Source organism: Ictidomys tridecemlineatus, chromosome 13 (assembly GCF_052094955.1).
Source record: "Ictidomys tridecemlineatus isolate mIctTri1 chromosome 13, mIctTri1.hap1, whole genome shotgun sequence".
NCBI lineage: Eukaryota > Metazoa > Chordata > Mammalia > Rodentia > Sciuridae > Ictidomys > Ictidomys tridecemlineatus.
Window position 1 is genome coordinate 48,993,033 of NC_135489.1, and position 26,861 is coordinate 49,019,893.

The window sequence follows — 26,861 nt, forward strand, 5'->3', positions numbered from 1 at the left end:
AGATACTAATATACACTTACCTTTTGACATAAATTCAGTGACAATGTAAATTGGTTCTTCAGAAACAACAGCATAGAGTGGAACAAGTTTATCGTGTCTTAATTTTTTCATTATCTGAGCTTCTTGAAGAAAAGCTTCTGGCATCATTGTACCTGGTTTTAGTGTTTTGATTGCTACTTTTGTGGTTCCATTCCATGTTCCTAGAGAAACGTATATACCTCTTACTATTTTAATCAATATTTTAAGGGATTTTAGAACAAATTTCAATGAATAGCAATTATATTACATATTTAATATTATATATATATTTGTAATAAAATTGTGGCACTTTAATCTGTGGCTAAAAATTGACAAAAACCAAAAATTCAGGCTTCTTACCCATCCACACTTCACCAAAACATCCTTGTCCTAGTTTAACCTCTAGTCGCAAAGATTCTCGAGGGATTTCCCAAGCATCCTTTGCTAGACCTTGAGTCTGGGGTTTCACAGTTGGACACACGGTTGTTAACTTGTGGCATAAACCATCAGCATGTTCTAGATAAACGAATAAAACTACAATGTAAAATGAATTATGTATAAAAATTAAGCTACAGAGTATATAAATGCTTAAAAAGGGCTCATAAATTATAGAAAAACTGTCATCAGTTTTTCTCTAAAAACAAAAAGGAAGTTGTCTACAAGAAAAAAAAAACCCACATATAAGAAGTGAAACATTTTGTTAAATATATTTTTATGTTATTGTTTACTGAATACTTATGCTCTAGCTATTGTGTTAATTTGGCTCTTTATAAATCGCTCATAAAAATGAGGCTTGGGAAATTTAGGAAACTTTCTCAAGGTCCCACAGTTAGTAAGTGATGGGATTCAAAGCCAGGTCTGTCTACCTCCAAATTTCTGATTTAATAAATGGGATTTATTTGATCCCTAAGAGAATGCTTTTATTAATTGTTACTTCTTTTTGTTTTGGTTTTTTTCCTGGAGATTGAACCCAGCACTTTACCACTGAGTCACATCCCTAGCCCTTTTATATTCTGAAACAAGATCTTGCTAAATTGCTTAAGGCCATAATAAATTGCTGAGGGTGGCTTTAAACCAGCAATCCTCCTGCCTCAGCCTCCCAAGCCATGGGGATTACAGCTATGCACACCACTGTTCCCAGCAGGAAAAAATTCACTTAGTGAACTGAATTTTGAATAAGAGAGCCACAAATGTAAGGAACTTCAGATTTATAATGGCTTGATCTGTGCATCTTTCTCATACAGTCTTTCTTATTGTAAATGAGACATGTTTCCTCTCATTCTCATCAAGAATGGTTACCAACCACACAAATTTTCTATTCTAGCAAGGGCAATTATGTGTTGGCACTGCTTGGTAACATATTTGATTGATGTCAAGACTGCTGATTGACTTGGTAGACTCAGTTTATAGTTATCTGTCATTGAAGAAGATATTACCATGGAAACTTTCCCTCCTCCAGTACTAATCATTTAAAGACTTAGATGCATTTACATAATGAATTGATAATGAAAAATTCTGAGACATAAGACTCCACAATTGAATATTTCCAAAATCTTTGAAAGACAAGAATATCTCTATAGTTGTCACAGGTTAATCTTCTAAGAAAAATATACCTTCAGACCATATTTTATTGGGTTTATATTCTAGGAAATCTTAGGAGATCAGCCACTGAAGGGGAAGGTAATCCAAGAGGATATGTGATACAGCTTTTTGTGTCAAAGTGTTTAGCTTTAGCTACTTACCTGTGTTTATAAATAAAATATTTGCTTTTATGTTTTTCATTTATTTTCATAATATATTTGGGGGAGGGGGTACTGGGCATTGAACTCAGGGACACTCAACCACTGAGACACACCCTATTTTGTATTTTATTTAGACACAGGGTCTCACTGAGTTGTTTAATGCCTCGCTCTTGGCTGAGGCTGGCTTTGAACCCACTATCCTCCTGGTCTCAGTCTCTGGAGCTGCTGGGATTTAAGGCATGTGCCACTGCACCCAGCCTCAAAATGTATTTGTACATTATGAAATGGAACTCCACTGTAAAAACTATGCTTGTAAGATATAAAAATTTCAACGACAGTCTGATTTTAGCACACTATCCAATAACCCAATTCAGATACTAAGAACTACCTGTTCTCATTTTAAAAACTAGAATACTAACATACACTGGGCACATACTGTGTATAAAGTAGTAGTATGCTAACCCTTAAGAGAGATGAGGACATGAATTTCGTTCTCATACAACAGAGCATGAGGAAATAATTTTTACCTGTGTAGTGTTTCACCAATTTCTGCAGAGTGTCAAATTGTGCTCTGGTTGTTATATAGTAGCCACCATTGTCAAGTTTCCTAATTTTGTAGTGTTTCACATTGTCACCCCTTACTTCATCCCAATCACGAATAGAGAGGGAATAAGCACCTGGGAGGAAGAAAATAAATGCTTATTATATCTTTCTTAAAATACTGGACAAAATTTTATATTAATATAATAGTAATCATACCTTTAGTGGTTTCACTTTCTCTTACTAAGAATATACCTCGTTGATTGCCAGGATTCAAAAGTAATCTTTCAGCATCTTTTCTCCCCATTTTGCCAAAATACCATCTAGAAAAAAATTAATGATGTTTTGAGTTGGGAAGGTTTGAAGGTCAGAAAAATTATATTCACAAATAAATAGGAGTGAAATGGGATAGGAGAGATGACAAAGAATAGCTACAGAACATGCTTAGGATATAGTAAAACATAAATTTTAATTTATTAAAGAAGAATTTACAAATATCACTGTTAAAATATCTGATAGTATTTCCATGTACTGACTACTCAACATGTCACTGGAACTCTACCTGGCAGTCACGGAAACAGCAAATGGAGAAAGACAGCAAATAATAGATCTTTTCTGTCAGTGACACATACAGGTAGGAAGAACAGAAGTTGTTCTCTGATAACATGTGATCACCTGTATTGATAAGATCTAAGTATATAATACTCAAATTATGAGGAACTCTAATTTCATATGAGTTTGATTTAATAAAGTTTAATGAATAAAAATGACAATCTTTGTTATGAAAAGACTCAGAACAGTGAAGAAGGCAAAAGAACAAAAGTAACAAATTTATAGTAAAAACAGCTATTGAGGCAAATGTTAATAAAACAAACAAGTATTGATAACCCCTAGCTATATGCAAGACACTGTGTTAACTGTTGTAATATGAAAAAGAGGTTATTATTTATGGATCCCAGAAAAACTAGTTGGACCAAAAAAGTAATATGTCATTGAAACTGACTTCTAACATTTTAGAAGTTGTAAGAATAGTACACAGAACTCCCAAGTTCCCCAGCTGTTAATATAAATATGATTGATTAAGATTTACTCAGGATACCAATCTAAGCAGATACTACAGCATTAATTATGAATTCTCAAGTAACATCTTTTAATGATACATTAGCTGTATTAAGACTGGTATGTAATTGTGTGTGTATAAAATTGTGGCTAAGTAGAATGTGCATTAAAACATTTTAAAAATCAAAATAATCAATAAAATATGAAGTACTGCCATACTCTTCTGCCTGAATGGAATCTGCAGGCGCTACATAATTGCTAGGGATGTAACCATTCTTTCCTGTAGCAATTGATCTTGCTTCCCACCAGTCTCCTTCCCTGAAACACATAAAACAACAATTACCACAACATATAATATATTGCACTTTCTTATTTCAAGTAAATGAGAGATATAACTTCCATTTTTCTACTTATGCATTCACTTGATCAAGAATTAAACTCAACATTGTAAAACAACAACATTTTAAAAATAAGTTAAATGAATTAAGGAAATTAAGACTAAGCAAAAGTATAATTACATACTACTACAATAAATCAACAACAAAAGCCCCAAACACCATACACTAAAAATTATAGTATCTTTTTTTCTTCTTCATAATTCTTTCAACCTAAGACAATAAACTATACTGAACTAAGTAGTTTTGAATAAACTTTCAAATTATTCATCTTTGGCTGAATTTCTTAAGAGCTTGAGATAATTTGCTTACCATAAAACTCCCCAATTTAAGGTACAAACTTAGTGGTTTTTAATATATTCATAGAGCTGTATAGCCATTACATAATAAATTTTAGAATATTTTTTACCACCACAAAAAGAACCCCAATACTTATGAGTAATCACCTCCAACCCTTTCCACTATTGGCAACCACTTAACTGCTGTCCATCTCTATGGATATGAATATTGTGGGCATTTCATATAAATGGAATGATTTATGTAGTCTTTTGTGACTGGCTTTTCACTCAGCATATATTTTTTTCAAGGTTAATCTATGTTTTAGCACATATCAATAGTTTTTTTTTGTTGTTGAATGCTTTTCTTTTTGACAGTACACAAAATTGTAATGTTCTTGTTTTAGTCATTTTAGAAAAAAAAATTATGAGGCATGAGCACTCCTTGTAGAAAAGCAATTAATAACAAACAATAATAAAAAGCTCAATTTCTAGAAAAATGTTATCTAAAAATAATTCAATATACTCAAATTAAGTCACAATTCAGAATATGAGAACTATATGGTTTGTGGTATAAAAACCTTGACTGTTACAAAAGTAATATGAAAAGAACAAATATTAGTCTCTAATAAGGATGATGTACATGGCATTTACTACTTAAAATTAAATGTAGGGATAGGGTTGTGGCTCAGTGGCAGAGTGCTTGCCTAGCATGTGTGAGGCACCACTGACCAAAAAAAAAAAAAAAAAAAAAAAAATTAAAAAAAAATTTTAAAAAAAGATTAAATGTATTTTTTAGACCAAATTTTAAAAATATTCATTGATTTTGCTCTCAAAAACTGAAATGGAAAGCCCTTTGGTAATTCAAACATTTACAAACTCGTACATTTGGTTTTTGGTTTTCTAGTACATTAATTATTTTGAAACATACAAACAGAATTGTATTTGATCCTGATAAGCAATCATGATTCATATGAACTGAATACCTACTGAGTGATAGATGTCACTCAGGATGTGTGGAAAAAAGATAAAAAGACAGTCCTTAAATTTAAATAACTCAGTCTAGAGTGGGGTTTTGCAGCCTCAATAATACTGACATTTTGGATTTGATAAACCTTTGCTGCATGCATAGTAGGATGTTTACCAATATCACTGGCCTCTACTTCATAGATGACAGTAGCAACACCCTGATGGCAACCAAAAATATTTCCAGTCATTGCCAAATATCTCCCAGGTAATTTTGCCCCAGGTTGAGAACTACTGACTTAAAAGAATGACAAGCTAAGACAAATTAAAAGTTCCCTGGGAGCTGGGACTGAAGTCTGCATAGGGTGCTACGTGAATACCTAATAGAAACAATATAGCAGGACATGGGTTGTAGAGCATAAATGTTAGAACACTTGTCTAATATACAGGAGGCCCTGGGTTCAATCTCCAGCACAAAGGAAGGGACAGAAAAAGGGAGAGAAGAAGGAGAATGGATAAACAGTCACTCCAGAAAAAAGTAGTATGTGTGAAGGCATGGAAAGGGCAAGAAACTCTAGTGTACTTAGAAAATTCCACCTACTACAGTATGGCTGATTGGTAGAGTTAAAAAGGATTTGAAGAAACACAAAGAAACACATAATAAATCCTCAGGGAACAATGGCTACTTATCTCTTTTTTTTTTTTTTTATGACTACAGGTAGCTACTTAAGGATTTTAAAGCAAGACAGTCATGATCATATTTTACATTCTGGAACAATAACTGGTAACAGATGGAAACAAGGATAGAGGGAAACATGACTGGAATCAAAGGGACCATAAGTATATATTTCAAGAAGTTATAACTGATTGTTACGCTTGCTAATGAAATTATGGGATTGGTTTTCCAAAACAAGTATCAAATTTTCTATGTGGATCACTAAATGACAGAAAGTCTTGAGAGTTACATAAGGAAAAAGCAACTTAATTTGGTCCATTTGGGAGTACAAAAGTTCCTTATTCAACTTTTTGACTTTGTTTTTTAGAAAAAAGAAAAGATCTTTAAACCATCTGGATACTTAAATAGCAACAAAGAATTTTCTTTATAAAAGATTTTTTAAAGTAATATACTTGCATATGCCCCCTTAGTAACTCTTCATTTTTTAAAAAAATTTTTTTATTAGCTACAACTCTTCATTCTTAAATCTCTACTCGTTATGGCTGAACCACAGCAGCACAATTTGTAGAAGTAATAACTTCTATAGGCAGTATTATGTCATGTGTCTCAAGGAACTAAATCTATCCAGCACAGAGGTCAGAGACCCATACCCTGTCATGCTTATCTCCAGATCATAAACTAGCTTATAAGTTTCAATGTAAAGAACAAGTGTCTGTCTGTATTTCTCCCTCTCAGAATACTCAACACTTACGTATTGTTAATTATTTGAAATCTTTCACCCTTCTTAAATGAAAGATCTTCTGTAGTTCTAGCTTCATAATCATATAAGGCCACAAATATAGTAACACCACCTAGCAAAGGAAAAAAAGACCAAGGTAAATTATATAGATAAACTGAAACAAAAGAGAAATAAAAAAATATTGCCAGCAAAAATCTTATTTTTTCTCTCTAGTTTTCAGAATCTATTTTTAGACAATTGGGGCTTCTAAAAGTTGGGGCTCTGAGCAGCTGGAGTTTAAATAAAGAGATGTTCTCTTAAGACCTTCCACAAAATCACTGTAGTTTACATATTCTAAAATTCTATAGACTCGGAAACAAATCGAATTTTGATTCTGAACCAATTCCTCTGGCTTGAAAAGACAGTCAAATTTCGAACCAATTCTTTGGAAGGAAGAACACTACTGGAGCACTATAGACTACTGATATTAATCTTCTCAACTTCTTATAAACAACAGGTGAACATTTTCATCTATAATCATTAATACTAAACATTAGGGTTTTAGTAAGATTAACTTACTATATACTTACCTTAAAAATAAAACTGTTGGGTTTGTCGTGGAAATTTAATGGCATGGCCGACATGAATTATAAAGTATAAATTCCAAAAATAACTCATATTTAGCAACATGTGCAGATGCTTAACAGAAGAGCGCACTGAACAGCCAAACTATTATATGTAAGCAAAACAAATAACAATAGAACAAATGTATACAATATGCATGACTTGTCAGTGCTTAAAATTATTTCAGACAGGTACTCTGGCTAAACTTCCCATAATATATAATTCGTTTTTATTGTATATGTTTATCACATATGACACAATGTTTTGAAACATGTATACACTGTGAAATGGTTAAACCAAGTTAATTCACATATGCATTGCTTCACATATTTCTTTTTTTTTTGTGGTGAGAAAACTTAAAATTTCTCAGCAAATTTGAAGACTACAATACATTGTTATTAGCTATGGTCACTAGGTTGTACTATAGACTTGAACTTATTCTTTTTTAATTTTTTTTTTTCAGTGCTAGAGATCAAACCCAGGGCATCGCACAAGCAAGGCAAGTGCTCTATCACTGAGCTCTGTTCTTAATTTCAATATGTATATATTTTACTCAATGTAATTCCGCTGACTTGGCAAATATCAATGGTTAGTTTACATCCATCCATCAATAGATTTTTTTTTTAATGGTAGGAAGAAAGGCAGTCAGTAAAATTACAGACTAAGCAAAAATATGAAATGTAGAAAGCAGTATAAAACCTACTGTCTCTAAATACAAAATGTAGAAAGCAGTATAAAATCTACTGTCTCTAAATACAAAATAATAGCAAGCCAAAGTTCATTCATCTGGCTTCTATCCCAAGTTTTAGTCATGTACCAACTGCTTTTTGACATCACTACTGAATGTGTAATAACCATTTAAAACATGTACAAAATGAAGCTCTTGATTTTTCTTCTCTAACCTGTATTTACCCAAATCCTCTCTATCTAAGCAAATAGCACTAGAATCAAGTCAGGTAATAACTTGAGCCAATTCTACTACTAATACTACCAGTTCTACATCTATAATATTTTATTTATCTATTTTCCATTTCCACTGCTGCCCCCTAAATCCCAATCCATGTCATTTCTTACTGGGACTGCTGGGGCTATGAGTACTGGCTACTTAATCTACTTCTCCACAGAGCAGCAAGAATGAGTTTTTTAAAAAGGGAATTCCATCATGCAAAATCCTTTACATATAATCTTGAGGAGCTTCTTCCCAGCTTCAGAAAAAATCCAAACTCCTTACTAGAATCTATGTAGTACTAAGTAATAGTGGTATCCTAACATCAATATCACATCATACAACTTTCCTCTCTGCCTACATTGTTCTTCCCACCAGTTCTTAAAAACTTTCCAGTCCATTTGTTTCTCTTGAACTTTGTGTTTGTTATTCCCTCTTCCTAGAAATTCTGCTCTTTCCTCAGGTCTGCAGATAGTTCATTCTCATCAATCAAATATCAGTTAAAATGATTTATTCTCAAGGAGGCTTTCCCTGATCAACTACAGGATCTTTACCAATTATTCTTGCTAGTTCCTTCATAGAATTAAGAAATACTGATCTCAACTTGTTTAGCTGTTTGTTCACTAATTATTGTTCAATCAACATTATTAGGTAAACTATCAGTAGAGAAGCCTTGTTTGTCTTGCCCATCTCTTATACCTATATGCAAAGACACTCTGTTTTTTACAGAGTTAATAAGTGAACATCTTTGAATGGGGTATTTCACATGAATAAATACTTTTTCTTTTTCTTCAGTAGTAGAGATTGCACCCAGATTGTAGTTCTACCACTAAGCTACATCCCCAGCCATAGCCCTTTTTATTTTGAAAAAAGGTCTCTGTAAATTGCCATAGTTGGCCTCAAACTTGTGATCTTCCTGCCTCAGCCTACACAGTTGTTTGGATTACAGGTGTGCACCACCATGTCCACTATGCACATCAATAAAAATTTAAAGTAACTAAAGTATGTCTTTTAAGTATCAAAATTTATTTGAATCATTTTGAATTAGTAACTTTCAAAAACACATAATCCTGAAAATAAGTTAAACTTTTTACTAATGACAGAAATATCATCATAGCCATAGATTATTGAAATATTTGCAGTCAGAAGGCTGGAATTAGGACTGTGATTGTGGTGATGTCCAATATTCCCCAAATGTTGTCTAACAGAATCAGTGTATGGCAGTCCTCACTATTATTGGTTCAGAGGTGAACAAACTGAGGAGACAAATTTATAATCCATGCTTGTGACAGAGATTTCTCCTTTGCTCCCACAGGCTGTTAATAAGGACATACGTTAGGGCTAGGGTTGTGGCTCAGTGGCAGAGTGCTCACCTAGCATGCATAAGGCACAGGTTTGATTCTCAGCACCACATAAAAACAAAATAATGTGTCCACCTAAAACTAAAAGATACATAAATAAATAAATATTTTTTTAAAAATAAGGACATATGTTACTCCATTTGATGCTGGCAGCTGTTTATGCCTAAGGATAAACAGGAAACAGATGAAATAAACCCAAATCCTGTTGATATCATGGAACTGCCACACAAATGAATCTTGAAGTTCATCTTCTTTGCTTTAGCTACCTGTGCTTTGTTATTTCAGGGGAAAAGCATCCTGATGCGGGAGCCCTCATGTAACGTAAGAGCTCATTTTCTCTTTTTCAAGTTTTTAAAATCTACTTTTTTAGGTCATTCTGTATCCATGGAAGATTGTCAACTATCTCTTCTTGCTGTTCTCTGAAAAGATATGATAATGTAAAAATGGGAGTCCTGCAGTATGATACTGAATCCAAGCTCTTATGCTTATAATCTCTGGGGGAAAAAAATTTTCTGAGCCTCAGGATTTTTCTTTTATAAATCATAGTATCTGATAGAAATACTGCATTATCGTGACTGTAATGCCAAATAATTAACACTTATTAAGTAACTACTGGATTACTTTAATACTAGTTAGCACTTTCTAATCCTGAGAAGTTATAAGATTCTTGGAAGAGGAATGTATGTTTTTAATCTTCATTTTCCCTGTGCCTGCCACATATTAATTGCTTAATAATTACTGGTAAGTTAATGAAATAATTAAAAGTATAACCCAAATACACATAAACACTATCAAACTGTCACCAAATTTCCCAGAACCATATCCATATATATATTGACTTTAATTTTTATGTTAGATATTGAATTTTCACATACAATTTTTAAAAGTCCTCCAGTAAGATATTTTTCTTAGCAAATAGACCATAAGTATATACTGCCCAAGGTTATGTTCTCAAACAGGCAACATAATTATCCATTTAAATCTCACCTGTTAAACCAGTAGGATATGAACTTGGCACCACTGAGAATGAGGAAGATGCTCCTCCAAAAGGAGTCACCCCTGAGGATCCTCCAAATGGTGTTATGGAAAGATTGCTAAAATTAACCGAAGTTCCTTTTGCTGAAGATGATGGTGCCACTGCAGTGTGCTCTGCTCCATAATGGCTGACACTTGTACTGACAGGCTCTGGAGTGTTTTCAGTTCTATATTTAATAGCTGGACTTTTGTTTTCTTTACTTTTAATGCAGCCCATTATCAAATCTACAGAGGAAATAGGCAAATATTTTGAGAAATAGTTAATATACATCATACTTTTAAAAAATACAATGGAAAATATGACTTTAAATAAAGCATCCTCCCAGCCTTGCTACCCAGAAAAAAAGCAGTATTAAATTATGTCCCATTATCCTATATATGACAACTATAAAAACTTAAATTGAGCAGCAAATAAACTACACATAGTAACTTTAAAGGTAATTCTTTTTTAAAAACAGTAATTCTTAGTTGTAGTTTTTCCCATCCTATAACATTCAGAAGAAAGCAGGTGAATGATGACTGCCTGATAAATTCTGAAAGAGTGAACATTCATAACTTCAGTTATGTAATATTATGTAATATTAATTCAAAATATAGCTGTAAATATTAAAATAGAAGCAGTCTCAGAAACTCACAGTTGAAAGTTTTTCAGATCACTACTTTAAGTGGACACATTCTAAAGAATGTGACAACTGAATACAATGCAATGCTTCAACGATCAGTTTCTCACTTTCTAAAAATCCTATTTAAAAACCAGGATTTAACTTACATAATTTAAAGTCACCCTTATTAATATACAGGTTATTCAGGTATGCACTTTTTTTTTTTTTTTTTTTTTTTGGTGGTCCTGGAGACTAAACCCAGGGCCTAGCACATGCTTGACAAGTGTTTTCCCACTGTTACAACCCCCAGCCATTTTAAAAAAATTGAATTAGGGTCTCATTAAGTTGCCCAGGTTGGCCTCAAACTTGCAATCCTTGTGCCTCAACCTCTCAAGTAGTTGGGATTACAGATGTGTGCCACCATGTCTGGCTCAGGTCTGCAAGTTTTGACAGATGCATACAATTGTACATTGGCCACATCAATGTCAATAAAGAGCAATTGCATCACCTCCCAGGATTCTCCTATTCCCCTCTGTACTCTCCTTACAAGCCCAGAGAACCACTGATCTATTTCCTGTTCTTATAGTTGTATCTTTTCCAGATACCATACAAATAGAATCATATGATATTCAGCTTTTTGATTCTGGTTTCCTTCACCTAGCTTAATGTATCTGAGATCCAGGCATGTTTCTGCGAATGTCAACAGTTCATTACTTTACCAATGAGTACTATGCCACTGTATGCACATACTACTGTTTATTCATTCCCCAATAGAGAGACATTTGAGTTGTTTCCAATTTTTGAAAATCACACATAGAGCCATTATCAGCATATACCTGCAGGGTTTTCTGTGAACATAATAAGCTTTCATTTCATCTGAGTAATTACCAAGGTGTGAAACTGCTGGCCTGTATAGAAGTACAATCTTAGGAGAAATGACAAAAATGTTTCCAAAGTGGCCTTAACATTTTGCATTCTCACCAACAAAATGAGAATTCCAGTTGTTCCACATTTTTTTTTTTTTGAGAGAGAGAGAGAGAGAGAGAGAGAGAGAGAGAGAGAGAGAGAGAATATTTTAATATTTATTTTTTAGTTTTTCGGCAGACAAAACATCTTTGTGTGTATGTGGTGCTGAGGATTGAACCCGGGCCACATGCATGCCAGGCGAGCACGCTACCGCTTGAGCCACATCCCCAGCCCCTGTTCCACATTCTTAACACTTGTTCAAGTCAAAAATTTTAAATTATTCTAATAAGTGTGAATCGAGATCTCTTGATCTTTTTATGGTTTTAATTCACTTTCCCCTAATGACTAAGCACCTGATATTGAGCATGTTTTCATGCTTATTTTCTACTTTGCTAACCATATCTACTTTGGTAACATATATATAATTAAACTGGTCCTTTAATTGGGTTGTGTACTGGAAACAAAAATATTTGCTATTATAACACTCTATAGTCTTTATATATTCTGGAATCATGTTCTTTGTCAGATATACATATATTATTATATTTCCTCTCAGAATATATGTTGCCTTTGCATTATTCTAATGTAGTAGTTGTAGATGGACAGAATGTCTTTATTTTATTTACTTTTATCTGGTGCTGAGGATCAAACCCAGTGCCTCACACATGCTAGGCAAGCATTCATTCTACCACTGAGCTATAGCCACAGGCCATTGTATGTGTTTTTTAAATTTTGATAAAATCCAATTAAGAATTTTTAATTTTATGGTTTGTGGTTTATAGGTCCTGAGAATTCTTCAGTAGAAGATTTTCTCTTATGTTTTCACTAGAATTCTAGCCTCTTACATCAAGACTATCAGGCTATTTTAAGCTAACTTTTGATTATGCTGTAAAGTTAAGTGTGAGTTTCAATTTCTCCAAATTTGACATCCAGTGTTTCTAACTATTATTTGTGAAAAAAATTAACTATATCCCACTGAATTACGTTGGTACCTCTGTCAAAATCAATTTACCACATTTGTTTAAGCCTATTTCTATGGTCTGTTTCCCTGTTCTATGCTTATGATCAATTATTTCACTCTTTTCATTACTGTAGCTTTAGTGTAAGTCTTGAAATTAAATAAGCCCTCCATTTTTTTTTTTTTTCAAATTTGCTTTGGATACTCTAGGGCAGGGGTCTGCAAATTTTCGCTGTAAAAGGCCAGACAGTGTTTTAAGTTTTGTAGACCTTGTTGGTCTCTGTAACAACTACTTGACTCTGCCACGTTATTGCAAAAGCATCTATGCACAATACACAAATACATTAAGTGTGGCAGTGTTGCAATGACACAATTTCCAAAAACAGACAGTGAGCCAGTTTGGCTTGCAAGTAGTAGTCTGCCAAACCATGCAGTAGAGTCTTTGTATTACTATACAAATTTTACAATCAGAATGTCAATTTCTTAAAAAAAAAAAAAAAAAAAAAAAAGGCTGGGACTGACTCTACAGATCAATTTGATATCTTGCCGATCATGGTGGTGCACAAATAGAATTCCAGTGATTTGGGAGGTTAAAGCAGAAGGATCACAAGTTTGAGATCAGCCTTAGCAATTCAGTGAGACCCTCAGCAACTTAGTGAGACCCTGTCTCAAAATTTTAAAATAAATAAATAAAATAATGAGGACTGAGGATGTAGCTCAGTGGTAAAGCATCTCTGGGTTCAATCCCCAGTGCAAAGAGGGGGGGGAGAGGTTGACTTTTTAAATTTGTTTTAATTAGTTATACATCACAGTAGAATACTCTTTGATATATCATACACAGATGGGATATAATTTCTCGTTTTTCTGAGTGTATGTTATAGAATCACATTGGTCATGCAGTCTGTTTCATTCTACTATTTGTCTTATCCCCACATCCTCTCCCCTTCCCTCTACCTAATCTGAGGTAACTCTATCCTCTTGTCTATGTTTCACCCCCTCCACACACACACACCCCTGTGAATTAGGATCTGCATATTAGAGAAAACATTCACCCTTTGGTTTTTTGGGATTGACTTATTTTATTTAATGTGATATTCTCCAACTCCATCCATTTACCCACAAATGCCATAATTTCACTCTTCTTTAAAACTGAGTAATATTCAATTGAATATTATGGATAATATTCAATATGAATATTATCCATTCATCTACTGAAAGACACCTAAGTGTAGTACTGTATTTATTTAGGATCTTCAAGTTTTTTCTCAAAAATATTTTGTAGTTTTTATTGTTATAGGTCTTGGGGCTGGGGATGTGGCTCAAGCGGTAGCTCGCTCGCCTGGCATGCGTGCGGCCCGGGTTCGATCCTCAGCACCACATACCAACAAAGATGTTGTGTCCGCCAAGAACTAAAAAATAAATATTAAAAAATTCTCTCTCTCTCTCTCTCCTCTCTCTCTCTTAAAAAAAATGTTTTATTAAAAAAAATGTTATAGGTCTTGTCCAATTTTTGTTAAGTAAATCTCTAAGCATTTCTTGGTTTTCTAAATACTCTTATAAATGATATTGCTTTATTAATATTTTCAATTGTTCATGAGACAGATACTTCCTGGGCACACACCTGGAATCCCAATGACTCAGGAGAGGGAGGGAAAAGGACCTCAAGTTTGGGATCCTCAGCAAGACTTTGTCTCAAATTTTAAAATAAAGGATTGGGTATGTCACTCAGTGGTAAAGAAACTCTGGGTCTAATTCTCAATCTAATAATAATGATAATAAAATAATTTTTAAAAAGATACTTCTATACTGATATGTGTATTAACTTGTTATGTTCCTGCTAACCTCTCTGTTATCAGTTCTACTAGTTTTTTAAAAATAGGTTCCATAGAATTATCTACATCCAGAAAGATCATATGAACACAAACCAGTTTTATTTTCCTTTCCAATGTATGCCTTTGCCTGCCTGGCTTACTGCACTGGCTTGCTCCTTTTCAGTACAATGTTGAAGTGAAGAGAGAAAACATCTTTGCCATGGCTCCTGATATTAAGTGAAAAACATTCAATCTATACCTTTAAGTTGTCTGAAGGATTTTTTGGTAGTTGACTGTCCTCAGGCTGAGGAAATTTCTCTTGAAATTCTTTGTTTGCCTGAGAGTTTTAAATCATTAATGGGGATGTTGAATTTCTTCCAGTTTCTCTATTTGTACTTATATAATCATATAGGTCTTTTTTATTCAACTTATAAGGTGAATTACATTGATTTTTCAATGTTAAATCAAACTTGGAACCTTTGAATTCTTGGGATGAAGAACATTTGGTAACAGTATATCACCCTTTTAATATATTCCTGAAAGTTAATATTTTGTAAACTATTTTTGGGTCTGTGGTCAAGAGACATTATTTTTTAATTTTCTTGTGAATTTTGTGTTGCTTCTGGTATTAGACTAATCATGTTGGCCTCATGGAATGAGTTGGGAAGAATTCCCCCTACGTGTGTGTATTTGTATGTGTGTGTATTTTTAAAGAATTTAAGACAGGTATTACTTGTTCCTTAAATGTTGAAAAGAATTCACCAGAGAAGCTATTAGGGCCTGGAGTTTTCAATTATAAATTAAGTATCTTTAATATATAGCACTATTTATATTTTTGATTTTGTTTCTTGCATTAATTTCCAAGGATTTCTTAAACTCATCCCAGTTGTTAAATTAATATCAACATAAAGTCATTTACAACAGTCCATTATTACTCTAGTTTAGCCCCACCCTCTCCCAGCAAGGCCCAAGGCTCTTTGAGAGTTTTCACTAAATGCCCTGAGTGATCAACAAGGACTTTTCCCCTCTGGTTAGTAAAAGCTCAAATACCTACCACTCATCTATGACCCCCGATGTACATCAGGTCACATTAATTTGGCCCCTCTTTGTGCGGTTTTATAGTCTCACTCTATGCCTACATTAAGAAAAAGTAAAAAGACTTCTATGCACACGCACACTTTTAACATTATTTATCTACATTGTGTCGGCTGGAACTTTTCTTTTCCTCTGCAAACTCTAGCTACCTCCGTTTCCATAAATTCTGAAGTCTATCTCTTCAACTTGTTAAGGCCATCATTCTCTACCTTTGCTGAGGGAGTTAGGTAACTGAAAACTGCACCTAATTTCTAGTCTTTCAGGGACCACTGTGTGTAGTGCTGTTATTCACTGTCTAAAAAAAAAAAAAAAAAAAAAAATCACTGTTTCAATTTATTTTGTCCAAGTTTCACGCTTTCGGGGAAGGAGGCTGGGGATGGATTAAATTCATCATGACCACTTAATTTGTTCTTAAAAGTTTAAATCCAGAAAAATATTTCATTCCTTGATTTTAATATCATCAAAGTGCAGAGGGTATTACTTTCTAAATAAATCTGTACTTCGGGGCTGGGGTTTTGGCTCAGTGGCAGAGCGTTTGCCTTGAACATGTGAGGCACTGGGTTCGATCCTCAGCACCACATAAAAATAAATAGATTGTGTCCATGTGTAACTAAAAATATTAATAAATCTGTACTTCAGTTCGTATAACAGAATTTATTCCTTAATAATAAATCACCTTCAAATAAATTTTAGGTGTTTCACTATAATCTGTTAAAAGTACTCTGTGGCATTTTTCTTTTGTACAAGTCGAAGAAAGGAAACATTTTAAAGTACTCATTTATGTATCTGATTAGTTTAAACTTTATACTCAGCTTCAGATAGGCTCTTTTAGATTGGAAGAGGGGTTCTTATAAAGATAAACATAATAAAAGAAAGAATATATAAAAATCAGAAGCTATAGAATAATCTGATTATAATGATTGCAGTCTTACTACTATAATCACTGTTTTATTGTCAGGAGTTTATTGCTTCCCTTCCATTATGTGGACATAGCATCTCTATTTTTGTACTTTTCTTTTTTGCAGTGCTGGAGATCGAAGCTAGCACCTCTTACAAGCTACACAAGTACTCTGCCACCAGACTACACCTCTGGTCCTTGTTCTTCTGATGTTTTAAAACCAACTACTTCACTTTCTACTGACACAGCCATTCCCTATCTATCTCACAATTTCTACATACTTTATTCATTTGTGACTGACTTAAGGGTCTCTCAATATTCCACAATCATGTGATTTGCCTATTTTGAGACTTTGCATTTGAATGAGCAAAATTAAAAGAATATGAAGTACTATCCAATTGCCTTAACCTTATAACCAGTTATGAATTGGCTGTTGGTTCATCCCATGGTTTCTTCGTGAGCCTGGAAGGAACCAGGATGACTGATCAGTATTCAGTGTAAACTCTTTAACAATGTTTCCTGGATTGTTCTTGCTTTAATAGCAAGTGTTGACACGTTTTAGCAAAATGCACTAAAAAGTAAAACCTTTTCAGACTGAAGCAAATCACCACATTACATTATTTTTCTTTAATGGAGATGACTTCAGAGATCTGGAAGATTAATGTTGAATGCTGATCCAGTTCCACCACAAAGTCACTTTGTTTTTTACTGGACAGAAAATCAGGATTTACCTTGTTCCCTCATCACACCTGAACTACTTTTTCATCTTTAATAATGAGTAAGAAAAGGAAGAGTAAAACTAAAAGGGCTTTGCTGATAGGGCAAATTCTCAGGAGCAGAGAAGTAAAACAGTTCCTTTCCCATTTCTTATATAGCCATCTTGTCACCCTTCAAAAGAAAATAAATCACTGAACTAAAATATCTGCCCTATCACCTTTGTCTTTTGTTTCAAAATCCGGTAGGAAATAAAAGATAAGATAGTGACAGCACCAAAAATTGTTACTAGGTATTTAAGATGGTCAGGTATTCTTTTTTTCAAATCTCTGATCTTTTAATCCTGCCCACTATAGTTTTCCGCTTTTCTTTCCACATATCCCATTCTTTCAGCAAACTTCATTCCAACATTCCTGTTTCTCACACTTGCTTAAAATATAATCTGAATTTTCTTTCTGACTGTGTTTGCTGCTTTCACTATATTAAAACTTCCCAACAGGTCCCCAAATAACTCCACACTGCTAAATCCAATGACCAACTTTCAGTCCTCTCATCTTACTTGATCATTAGCCATCAGCCACATTTGACACAGGGTTTCTACTACCAACAAAGTAAAATCTGAACTCCCTTAGCCCCAGTACTTCAGGCTAATTTCCCTAATTCCTTTTCCCATTCTGCTTTCCCTATCACCTACTAATCTTCTAAAACTCAGCCTCAGGGTTAGGGAAGACAAAAAAAGGACAATCAATATTAATTAAGAAAATCAGGAGGCAGAGACAGTCTACCAGGAGGCAAAGACAGCCTTTTAAACAGAGCCAGCATGCTGTGCAAATCAGAGACATGAAAAATTGTGCTCTATTTGTATAATATGAATTAAATTACATTCTGCTATCATATGTAATAAATTTAGAATAAATAAAATAAACAAAAATAAAGATCCCTATTAAACTAAAAAAAAAAAAAAAGCCTACTACAAACCCAAGAATGAAGTGAGTTTTAAGAATGCTAAGTAGTTCAATGCTGAAGTACAACATACAAATAAAAAAGGGGAAAGATGAGAACGGAAGAGATAGTAATAGGAAACAGTCTATCTCAGATTTTGTTCTTTCTACTTAACACAAGCTGCATTTTATACACTGGCATTCATTTAATTTTCACTGAAATAAATCACTGAATTAAAATTTGATGGTGATGAATTCTACACAACTACCTAATATTTATATCCCCTGCAAAGAGCCAAGCATACCAAAAGGTCTAGAAATACTTAAGTTTTCCAGCAAGTTCCTAACACATCAATTCCCTAAGTCAGGTTAAAGTTTTTCAGCTTTATCTTAGGTGGTTATATGTCAGAATTACCTACACTATATAAGAATCTATAACACTGTATTCAGTGAATTGGGGACAAATTTGAAATGTTTTTAATGCAATTGGCTTAATCATTAGCAGATAACATTACTACACTGTATAGCGTTAAAGTATCTTTTAAATAATATTTTCCACTTTGACAATGTTTTCTGTCTCTGAAATATTTATTATTTAATTTGACCCCATAATAATCCTAATGTACTACCAGGAGAAGTAGGCATAATTTCTACATATTATAGAACCTCAAGCCCAGGGAGGCTGTCTTGTTCAGGAGTTGAGGCTAAAAGGAAAGACAACCAGGGAACTATATTTTCTAACTTCCAAGTTTTATTCTTTCCACTACTCAACATAACGTCTAAGAAAATTGTGTATGACATTTTCTGTTCATTGATAAGTCACTAAATACTAACTCTTTAGAAAACATTACAAACATAACAACATTATTGGCAGCCAGCTTCACTGCACAACTAACACCAATCTATTAACTTTGAAAACAGTCTTCCATCCTTCACTCTAACCATGTTGCATTACTGGTAGTAACAGTGACTAAAAATTCTCAAGTAATATAACACATTTTACCTTTTCATTTTTTTCGAGACCTGTCTCACTATGTGGCCTAGGCTGGCCTTGAATTTAGAATACTCTTATGTCCACCTCCTAAAGTAGCTAGGATTACAGGCACACATCACCTACCTGGCTAATTTAACACATTTTTGAACTTTAAGAAAGACTTAAATGTACTAACTTTAGCAATCTAACCAACTGTGGCATTCATTATATGCCATATCCAGTTTAGGGGAAGGGTCAGAGTCCTTAGTTTGGCATTTTGCCCAGATGGTTCCAATTTACAACAGAGTTTTAAGAAATCATAGATAAATTAAATTATAAATTTAATTTCATAAGGTATGAAATGAACAATATCATTTGACTGTGAAATCAAGAAGCCTTACAGGTCATAAACATAAGTCAGTGACTTTTATCTTTCATTTTTAAATCTTCCCCTTTAATATAAAGCACAAAGGACAGCAGGACCATAAAAAAAAAAAAAAAAAACAGAAAACATAAGCAAAGAGAAGGACAAAGCAGATTGCTTAAAGGGTGTGAACTCTTGTAAAAGCAAACAAATAACTTAATTTTCCAAGAGTGAAAGAAATAGAAAATGTAAGCAATGAAAAACTGAGGCTTGTAGAGCTCACTAATAGTGGCAATTTTCTACCACTGCAATCTTTTTTCTTTTTTTTACACTTTTAACAATTGACCTTAAAAAATAAGCAACTCATTCCAAATCCCTGGAGCCTCATGGTTTAAGTCTGACAAGGGTCTGAAGTCAAAAAAAGAATCCTTCATTCTTTCTTTTTCTTTTTTTTTTTTTTGTCAATATCCTCCACCACCACCACCACCACTACCCCGCCCCAGGATATTCCAAGCCCTTTTTTTTTTTTTTGAGGCAGGGTCTCCCTAATCTGCTGCAACTGGCCTTCAATTTGTGATCCTCCTGTTTTAATGTCCCAAGTAGCTGGGATTACAGGTGTGTGCCACCATGCCTGACTTTTGTTAAGATTTTTGAGGAGCAAATTGCTGTATCAGATACTACTTTAACCTTTGTTGGTCAGTTAAATGCTCCTCAGACGCTACATGGACTCTTTAAACAATTATTTGTGTAACAACATTGTATCTCCCTTCTGGTTTTTTTTCCTTTAAGTAAGACTAAACAAAAGAAATTGGATTTAGTTATTGACTGGAACTCTTTACTTTTCCCCAAATTCTTGGGATATTTACTTATTACTATCTTGAATTTCAATGTATGTTTTAATCAACAGATTTAAAACCAAAAGTTTGATATATAAGTCAAATGTATACAACTATAAGTATGACAATAATACAGCAGACCCAAGAAAAGGGAGTTTTCAGCAATGAAGCAACAAAAGCAAGGAATAGCCAAGTGATTTAAGAAAACAAAATAAATCACATGATGACAAGCATGGGTGGAGATGAGTTGAAGAGGCAAAGCAAGAAATCACAATCAATAAGTTCTAAGACCATGGAGCTTTTGGTACAGATATTGTATTTTTGTTAAACCACTAGTCTTCTCTTAGAAATTAGCAGAAGCCATAACAGTGCCTATCAAACTCAAGGTAATATATCTGGTAATGGAAGTAATTAAAAAATAAGTTGTTAAAAATAAGTTGAGACTGGTATACCAGAATTTCATTTTAACTTGTACATATAAACTACATTTAAAACCACTGCATTTTTTCCATTGTTAAAAACAAAAAACTCTGAAATAATTTTACATATTTGTAATTGGTTTCTCTTAAATAAGGCATGATGGTGCATGCCTGTGACTTCCTACTTGGGAGGCCAAGGTTGGAGGATCATAGCATGAGCAATTTTGTGAGACTCTATATCAAAATAAAATAAAAAGGGCTGAAGATGTAGCTCAGGGGTAGCACATACCCCTGGCTTTAATCCTCAGTACCACAAAAAAAATAAATAAATAAAATCACTGTCCTGGAGAGGTGATTAATAAACCTTTCCTTCTCAACCATGATATATTACTTCATGAAATAAACAAATAGTTTATTTTGGTTTTGTTAGAAATCAGTAAAATTTTGACATTTGCTTCAAATTTTTAAATCGCCAAACACATTAAAAGATTTTTAATTTTTAAATTCCATTAAGAAAGTTCTGTCTTGTAATTAATATATTAAACAAAAACTACGGTTTGGGCATATAATAGGTGTTTAATAAGTGCTTATTACTCAGTTTTCTTAGCTTCTGTCTCATTCAAAATCAAGCTAATATAATTCCATGGATACCCACTAGGTAAAAAGATCTATAAAATATCAATTTTGCCTTTTTTTTTTTTTTTTGGTACCATGGATAGAACCTAGGGGTACTTGAGCACTAAGCCATATCCCTGGCCCTTTAGATATTTTATTTTGAGACAGGGTCTAGCTAAGTTGCTTAGGGCTTGCTAAATTGCTGAGGCTAACTTTGAACTTTCAATCTTCCTGCCTCAATCTCCCAGGCCACTGGTATTACAGGAGTGCACCACTGCAGTGGCCTCTGTTTTGCTTTTTAAACAGGAATTTTCCCAAAAATATGTCTAAGAAATAATGGCAATTACATAGAAGAATAGTAAAGACAAGCAATGATTTTCCTAGCAATGTTTTGCGGGGGAGGGTGTGGGGAAAGAACATGACCTTACTTTTTAAATGAATAGAAAACATCTCTCAGATCATCTAAAATAGCAAATGTATTAGATACCTAAAGTCATTCTTTTCTTGAAACTTATAGAATAAAAGATTAGGTCTCATTTTGTCAAAATACTCTCCATAGAAAGCTCATTTAGTGGATATAGCTGTGTATTATAGGCACCTGTTAGAATATCTTCCAGGAATCTCAAATTTACCTTATCCAAAATGGGACCTGTCATCTTTCCCATCACAATCTATTACTCCTTCCTCTTGGTCACTCATGTCTCTGTGAACGGTAAGCACAGTGCTCCCATCCACACTTCACTAGAAGCCTGAGAGTCATGTTTAACTTCTACTTCTCCCATGTTCCATATGGTTAGTAACTAATACCTGATCATAATAGCCCATAAATTTTTTCACTTCTTCAGCTAATTACTACTTCCCTTAATTACCTATTATTTATTGCCTAGATTATTGCAAAAGCTTCCTTGACTAGCCTGTCTCTGTGTTAGTTCTCTTATCTCTCTGATTATACAGTATGTTTGCATGTTCTCAAAAAACAAAACAAAACAAAAAACCATATGCGGTGATGGTGCACACCTGTAATCCCAGTGGCTCAGGAGATCAAGGCAGGAGGATCACAAGTTGAAAGCAAGCTTAGCAATTCAGTGAGGCTCTGAGTAACTTAGTGAGACCCTATCTCCAATCAATCAATCAATCAATCAATAAAAATAGTACGCTGGTTGGAAATGTGGCTCAGTGGTTAAACATCTCTGGGTTCAATCCCTGGTATGTATGTATGTATCTATCTATAAATAAATGAATTAATGAATAAATAAATAAATCTGATTATGAGCCTTGGTTAGCCTGACTCCCACTTCCTTTCTCCCAGTATAAAGTCTGCACTCTTTAACATGCAACAGAAGGCCCTGTATAATTTGCTTTATGTACCTCTCCTGGCTCTTCCCATCCCTCTTCCTACATCCAGTGCTTCTTGGCATACTGAATTTATTTTAGAAATACTGCTTTCATAAATGTTTGATACAATCACCTACCTCTTTCTTTACACTTGGCTTATGACTACTCAGTCTTCTCAAGTCTTACCTTAAATGTTCAAGGAATCTTCCCTGATTTCTCAAAGCACATTTTATTCCTAAATATGCTAATATTTTATTCCTAAATAAGGCAAGTCACTTTACTGAATTGCTACTGCCTGTTTGTCACTATGTTCCTCTGAACTGTAAGCTTTGGGGCAACAATTTTTAAATAATTTTTTTAAAAAAATCTTTCTAGTGTTTGTTCTATAACTAATACCCAATAAATATTTTTAGAGTGACTTTGGAGTTAGACCTACATTTCAATTATGGTTTCATTACATATTATTGTGATCCCTGGTTAAATTACTTAATCTCTCCCAAGCCTGAGTTTCCTAATTTTTATTCAGAAGAAAAATACCTATCTTTCAAGGTTCTAAGAATTAACTGATATCATATGTAAAGCAACCAGTACATACCCTAAGAAAAGCAGGTGTTTGCTTTGATTAAGACTTCTGGCTTAAACAAAAAGATTTTTATAAAGGTTACTGAAAGATTACAAGGAACTTGAAATTATAAAAGAAAACTAGAAAAAGGAATCTAAGTCCTGGAAATTTAGTTTGTTACCTTCTCTTTCTCCTGGTCCCTCTATCATACCCATTCCTTCCTCATCTCAGTTCCCCTCTTACAAGTTTGTCTCAGTCTCTATCCATCTTGTACTCTGCCCCTCTATATATCTGCTTCATTCTGCTCTCCTGTGGCAGAATGGCCTTTTCAGCCCTTTGCTTCACAGGGTAAAATATATTATAGTCTTAATTTTACAGTTAAGACAGAGATTTTAAGAATCAACTTTGAATTCCTAAAGCACTCTGAATCTCCCTCTGGGTGAGTCTTCTCTAGACAAAGGTGGGATTGCTGCTGGAACACAGCAGGTCCCATTTTAACTTTGAGATGGTGAAAAGGGTCTTAAGAAGTCTGGGCAATCAAAATATTATTGCACGTATTAAGTAAAAGGCAGCAGCATTTCAGGAGAACTAAAAACTTAAGTTAACCAACTACAAAAAAAATGTAGTAGTTATCAGTCACAAGTTTAAAGTTATATTTCTATGACCTATGAGTGGAAAATGTATATCAATATAAAACATGTTAAAGGATTAGTTTTTTTCTGTTTTAAATTCTTTTACTAAATTTCTGATCTCAATAGCTAAATGTTGCAAAATACACTGCAAAGGTAAACATTTCTTTTTAAAAGGATTAAGGATATTCTTTTAAAACTTTTATTAAATTAGATAGCAAACGAACAAAAAACTGTACAGCATATTTTAAAGATGCAAAGAGGAGGTTAGGAAAAGACCTCAAAAGTACATTTTAAATGCAGGGCTGGGAATGTGGCTCAGCAGTAGAGCACTCGCCTAGCATGGGTGGGACCCAGGTTCAATTCTCAGCACCACATAAAAATAAAGGCATTGTGTTGTGTCCATCTACCCCCCCCAAAAAAAAAAGAAATTAAAAAAAATTTAAACTAGCATAGTCTTGTTCTAAACTGAAATAAAAACACTTTTTTTTTTTTTTGGACGGGTTAGCACCTCAATTTTGCTGAGGCTCTCTTTGATCTCTGGATCCTCCTGAGCTACTGGGATTACAGGCATGATTACACCATGCCTGACATGAAAACACTTCTTAAAGAAGAAAAACCATGTGGGAAAAACCATCACATAACCTTTTATGGCATTCTAGCAAAAAATGGGTGCAATATTGTACCAAAATTGAACCTGAAAGCTTGACTTAGTTGAATTGGAAAAACCAGGATAAAATGGTGCGCTGTGAGTGAACTCATATCTGCCTCCCACATGCCAACACAACAGATATTTCAAAGCTTCTATTGTATCACAGTCTGAGTAATTTTTCACCTGGCATTAATATTTATAACATACAATTAACATTGTATAAATAAAACTTAGTAACTTAATAAGAGTTACTTAGTTTTCTTTTTTAAGTATAAGAAGATCCATTTTCATACATTAAACAACAGAAATGATATTGATGGAATCTTTCCAAATTTCATATAGGCAAAAAATGCCCATTTTAAGGAACATTCTTTGTAATTATTAATGTCCAGAAGATATTTGCTAAGTGTCTAATTTCTTTTGTATTGAGCATTTTTCTTTTAATTTCATATTTCTGAATATACTCACAATATTACCATTTAAACAACAGATATATGTAAGTGTATGCAATGGAAGCACCAGGGGACTGAAACCAGGGGCACCTTACCACTGAGCTACATCCCCAACTCTTTTTGTTTTAAATTTTGAGACAGGGTCTTAACTAAAATTTCTTCAGGCCTCAGTAAGGTGCTGAGGCAGGCCTCAAACTTGAATCTTCCCAGGTTACCAAGATTACAGGCAAGCACCACCACATCCTGCAGTATATGTGCTATTGTTATCTCTTTTACAGATAGAGAAACTGAGGCCTGAACAGTGAAGCTGTATGTCACTAAAGTAGTGACAGAATTAAAAGTTGATTGAAGACTCAGTGCCATTTCTATTTCTGCTATAACAAATTACCACAAATTTGGTGGCTTAAAACAATGCAAACTTAATGCTTTGGAAGTCAGATAGTAGTCTCATTGGGCTAAAACTCAAAGGTGTCAGCAGGGCTGTATTTCAAAGAGACTCAAAGCATACTCAAGACAAAATGGGTTTTCTTGACTTTTCCAGCTTCTAGGTGATGCTTGCATTCCTTAGCTCATAGATTTCTTCCTCAAACTTTTAAGGCAGCAACACTTTTTTTTTTTTTTTTTTTTTTTACTCTTCTATCTTCTTCCATTCTTAAAAACCTTTGTTACTGCAGCTGGGGATGTAGCTTAGTGATGGAGCAACTTTCCTAGCATGAATGACACCCTGGGTTCAAGGCCCAGCACCATAAAACAAACAAACAAAAATCTTTGTTACTGGATTGGGCTCATCCGGATACTCCAGTATGTGCTCCCTTTTTAAAAATCAGTTTATTGGTAACCTTAACTCCATTTGCAACTGTAATTTCCCCTTTATCAAGTACTATGGTTTAAATGTCTGCTCCCCAAATTCATGTTGCTGTTTAATTGCCATTGTGAGGCATAAAGAGGTGGGATGGAGCAGGTGGGACCTTTAAAAGGGGAGCAGGTCATGAAGGGTTTGCTCTCATGAAAGAATTAATCTATTCATGGCTTAATGGGTTGTCTTGAGAATGGGTTTGTAATCAAAGTCAGTCTGACTGTCTCTTGTATGGACCCCTCTCACCCTGTGGACCTCAGGTCCCACCAGCAAGGCCCACATCAAAGACATCTCCTTAGCCTCGAATATCCCAGCCTCAAGATTGAGCTGAATAAACCTTTATTCTTTAAAAATTTTGCAGTCTGTTATTCAGTTTTAGCAACAGAAAACAGACTAAGCCATCTCATATAACTTGATATATTCACAGGCCATGGACATCATAGGGAGCCATGATTTTGTCTCTCACAGGACCCATACTTGGAATCAGCATACAGTCATCCTTTGGTATCTATGGGGGATTGGTTCTAATGTCCAATATCCCTCACCTCAACAGGATAAAAAAAAATCACAGATGCCAATTCATGGTAGCATCAATTTACAACAAAGTTATCAGTTCATTCTGACAATGACAATCCATAAAAATCTATTTTTTGCATTATGGATTATTTAGAAATTGCTGCTATTTCAATGTAGAAATAGGTAGAAATCTTAAAGGCACCTGAATAAATGAAAGTAAAAATTTATGAGAAAATAGGATCTGGTATTTATCAAATTATATATTGCTGAGCTCCAAGGGCTATATTACAAAGGCAAAAACAGATGTATAAT

At 34.0% G+C, this 26,861-nt stretch overlaps 1 protein-coding gene across 4 annotated transcripts in view; it reads right to left on the reverse strand.

Moving 5' to 3' along the window:
• Positions 1–26,861, reverse strand: part of Yes1 (YES proto-oncogene 1, Src family tyrosine kinase) — a 66,256-nt gene that overhangs the window by 13,684 nt on the left and 25,711 nt on the right. For all 4 annotated transcript variants that reach the window (XM_078030315.1, XM_078030316.1, XM_078030314.1 and 1 more), the window contains exons 2-8: positions 10,308–10,580; positions 6,423–6,522; positions 3,579–3,677; positions 2,520–2,623; positions 2,288–2,437; positions 379–534; positions 21–200 (exon numbers count right to left, since the gene is read on the reverse strand). In XM_078030315.1, coding sequence (XP_077886441.1) covers positions 21–200; positions 379–534; positions 2,288–2,437; positions 2,520–2,623; positions 3,579–3,677; positions 6,423–6,522; positions 10,308–10,572 — 1,054 coding nt within the window. In that variant the 5' untranslated portion in view covers positions 10,573–10,580. The remainder of the gene's footprint in view (positions 1–20; positions 201–378; positions 535–2,287; positions 2,438–2,519; positions 2,624–3,578; positions 3,678–6,422; positions 6,523–10,307; positions 10,581–26,861) is intronic.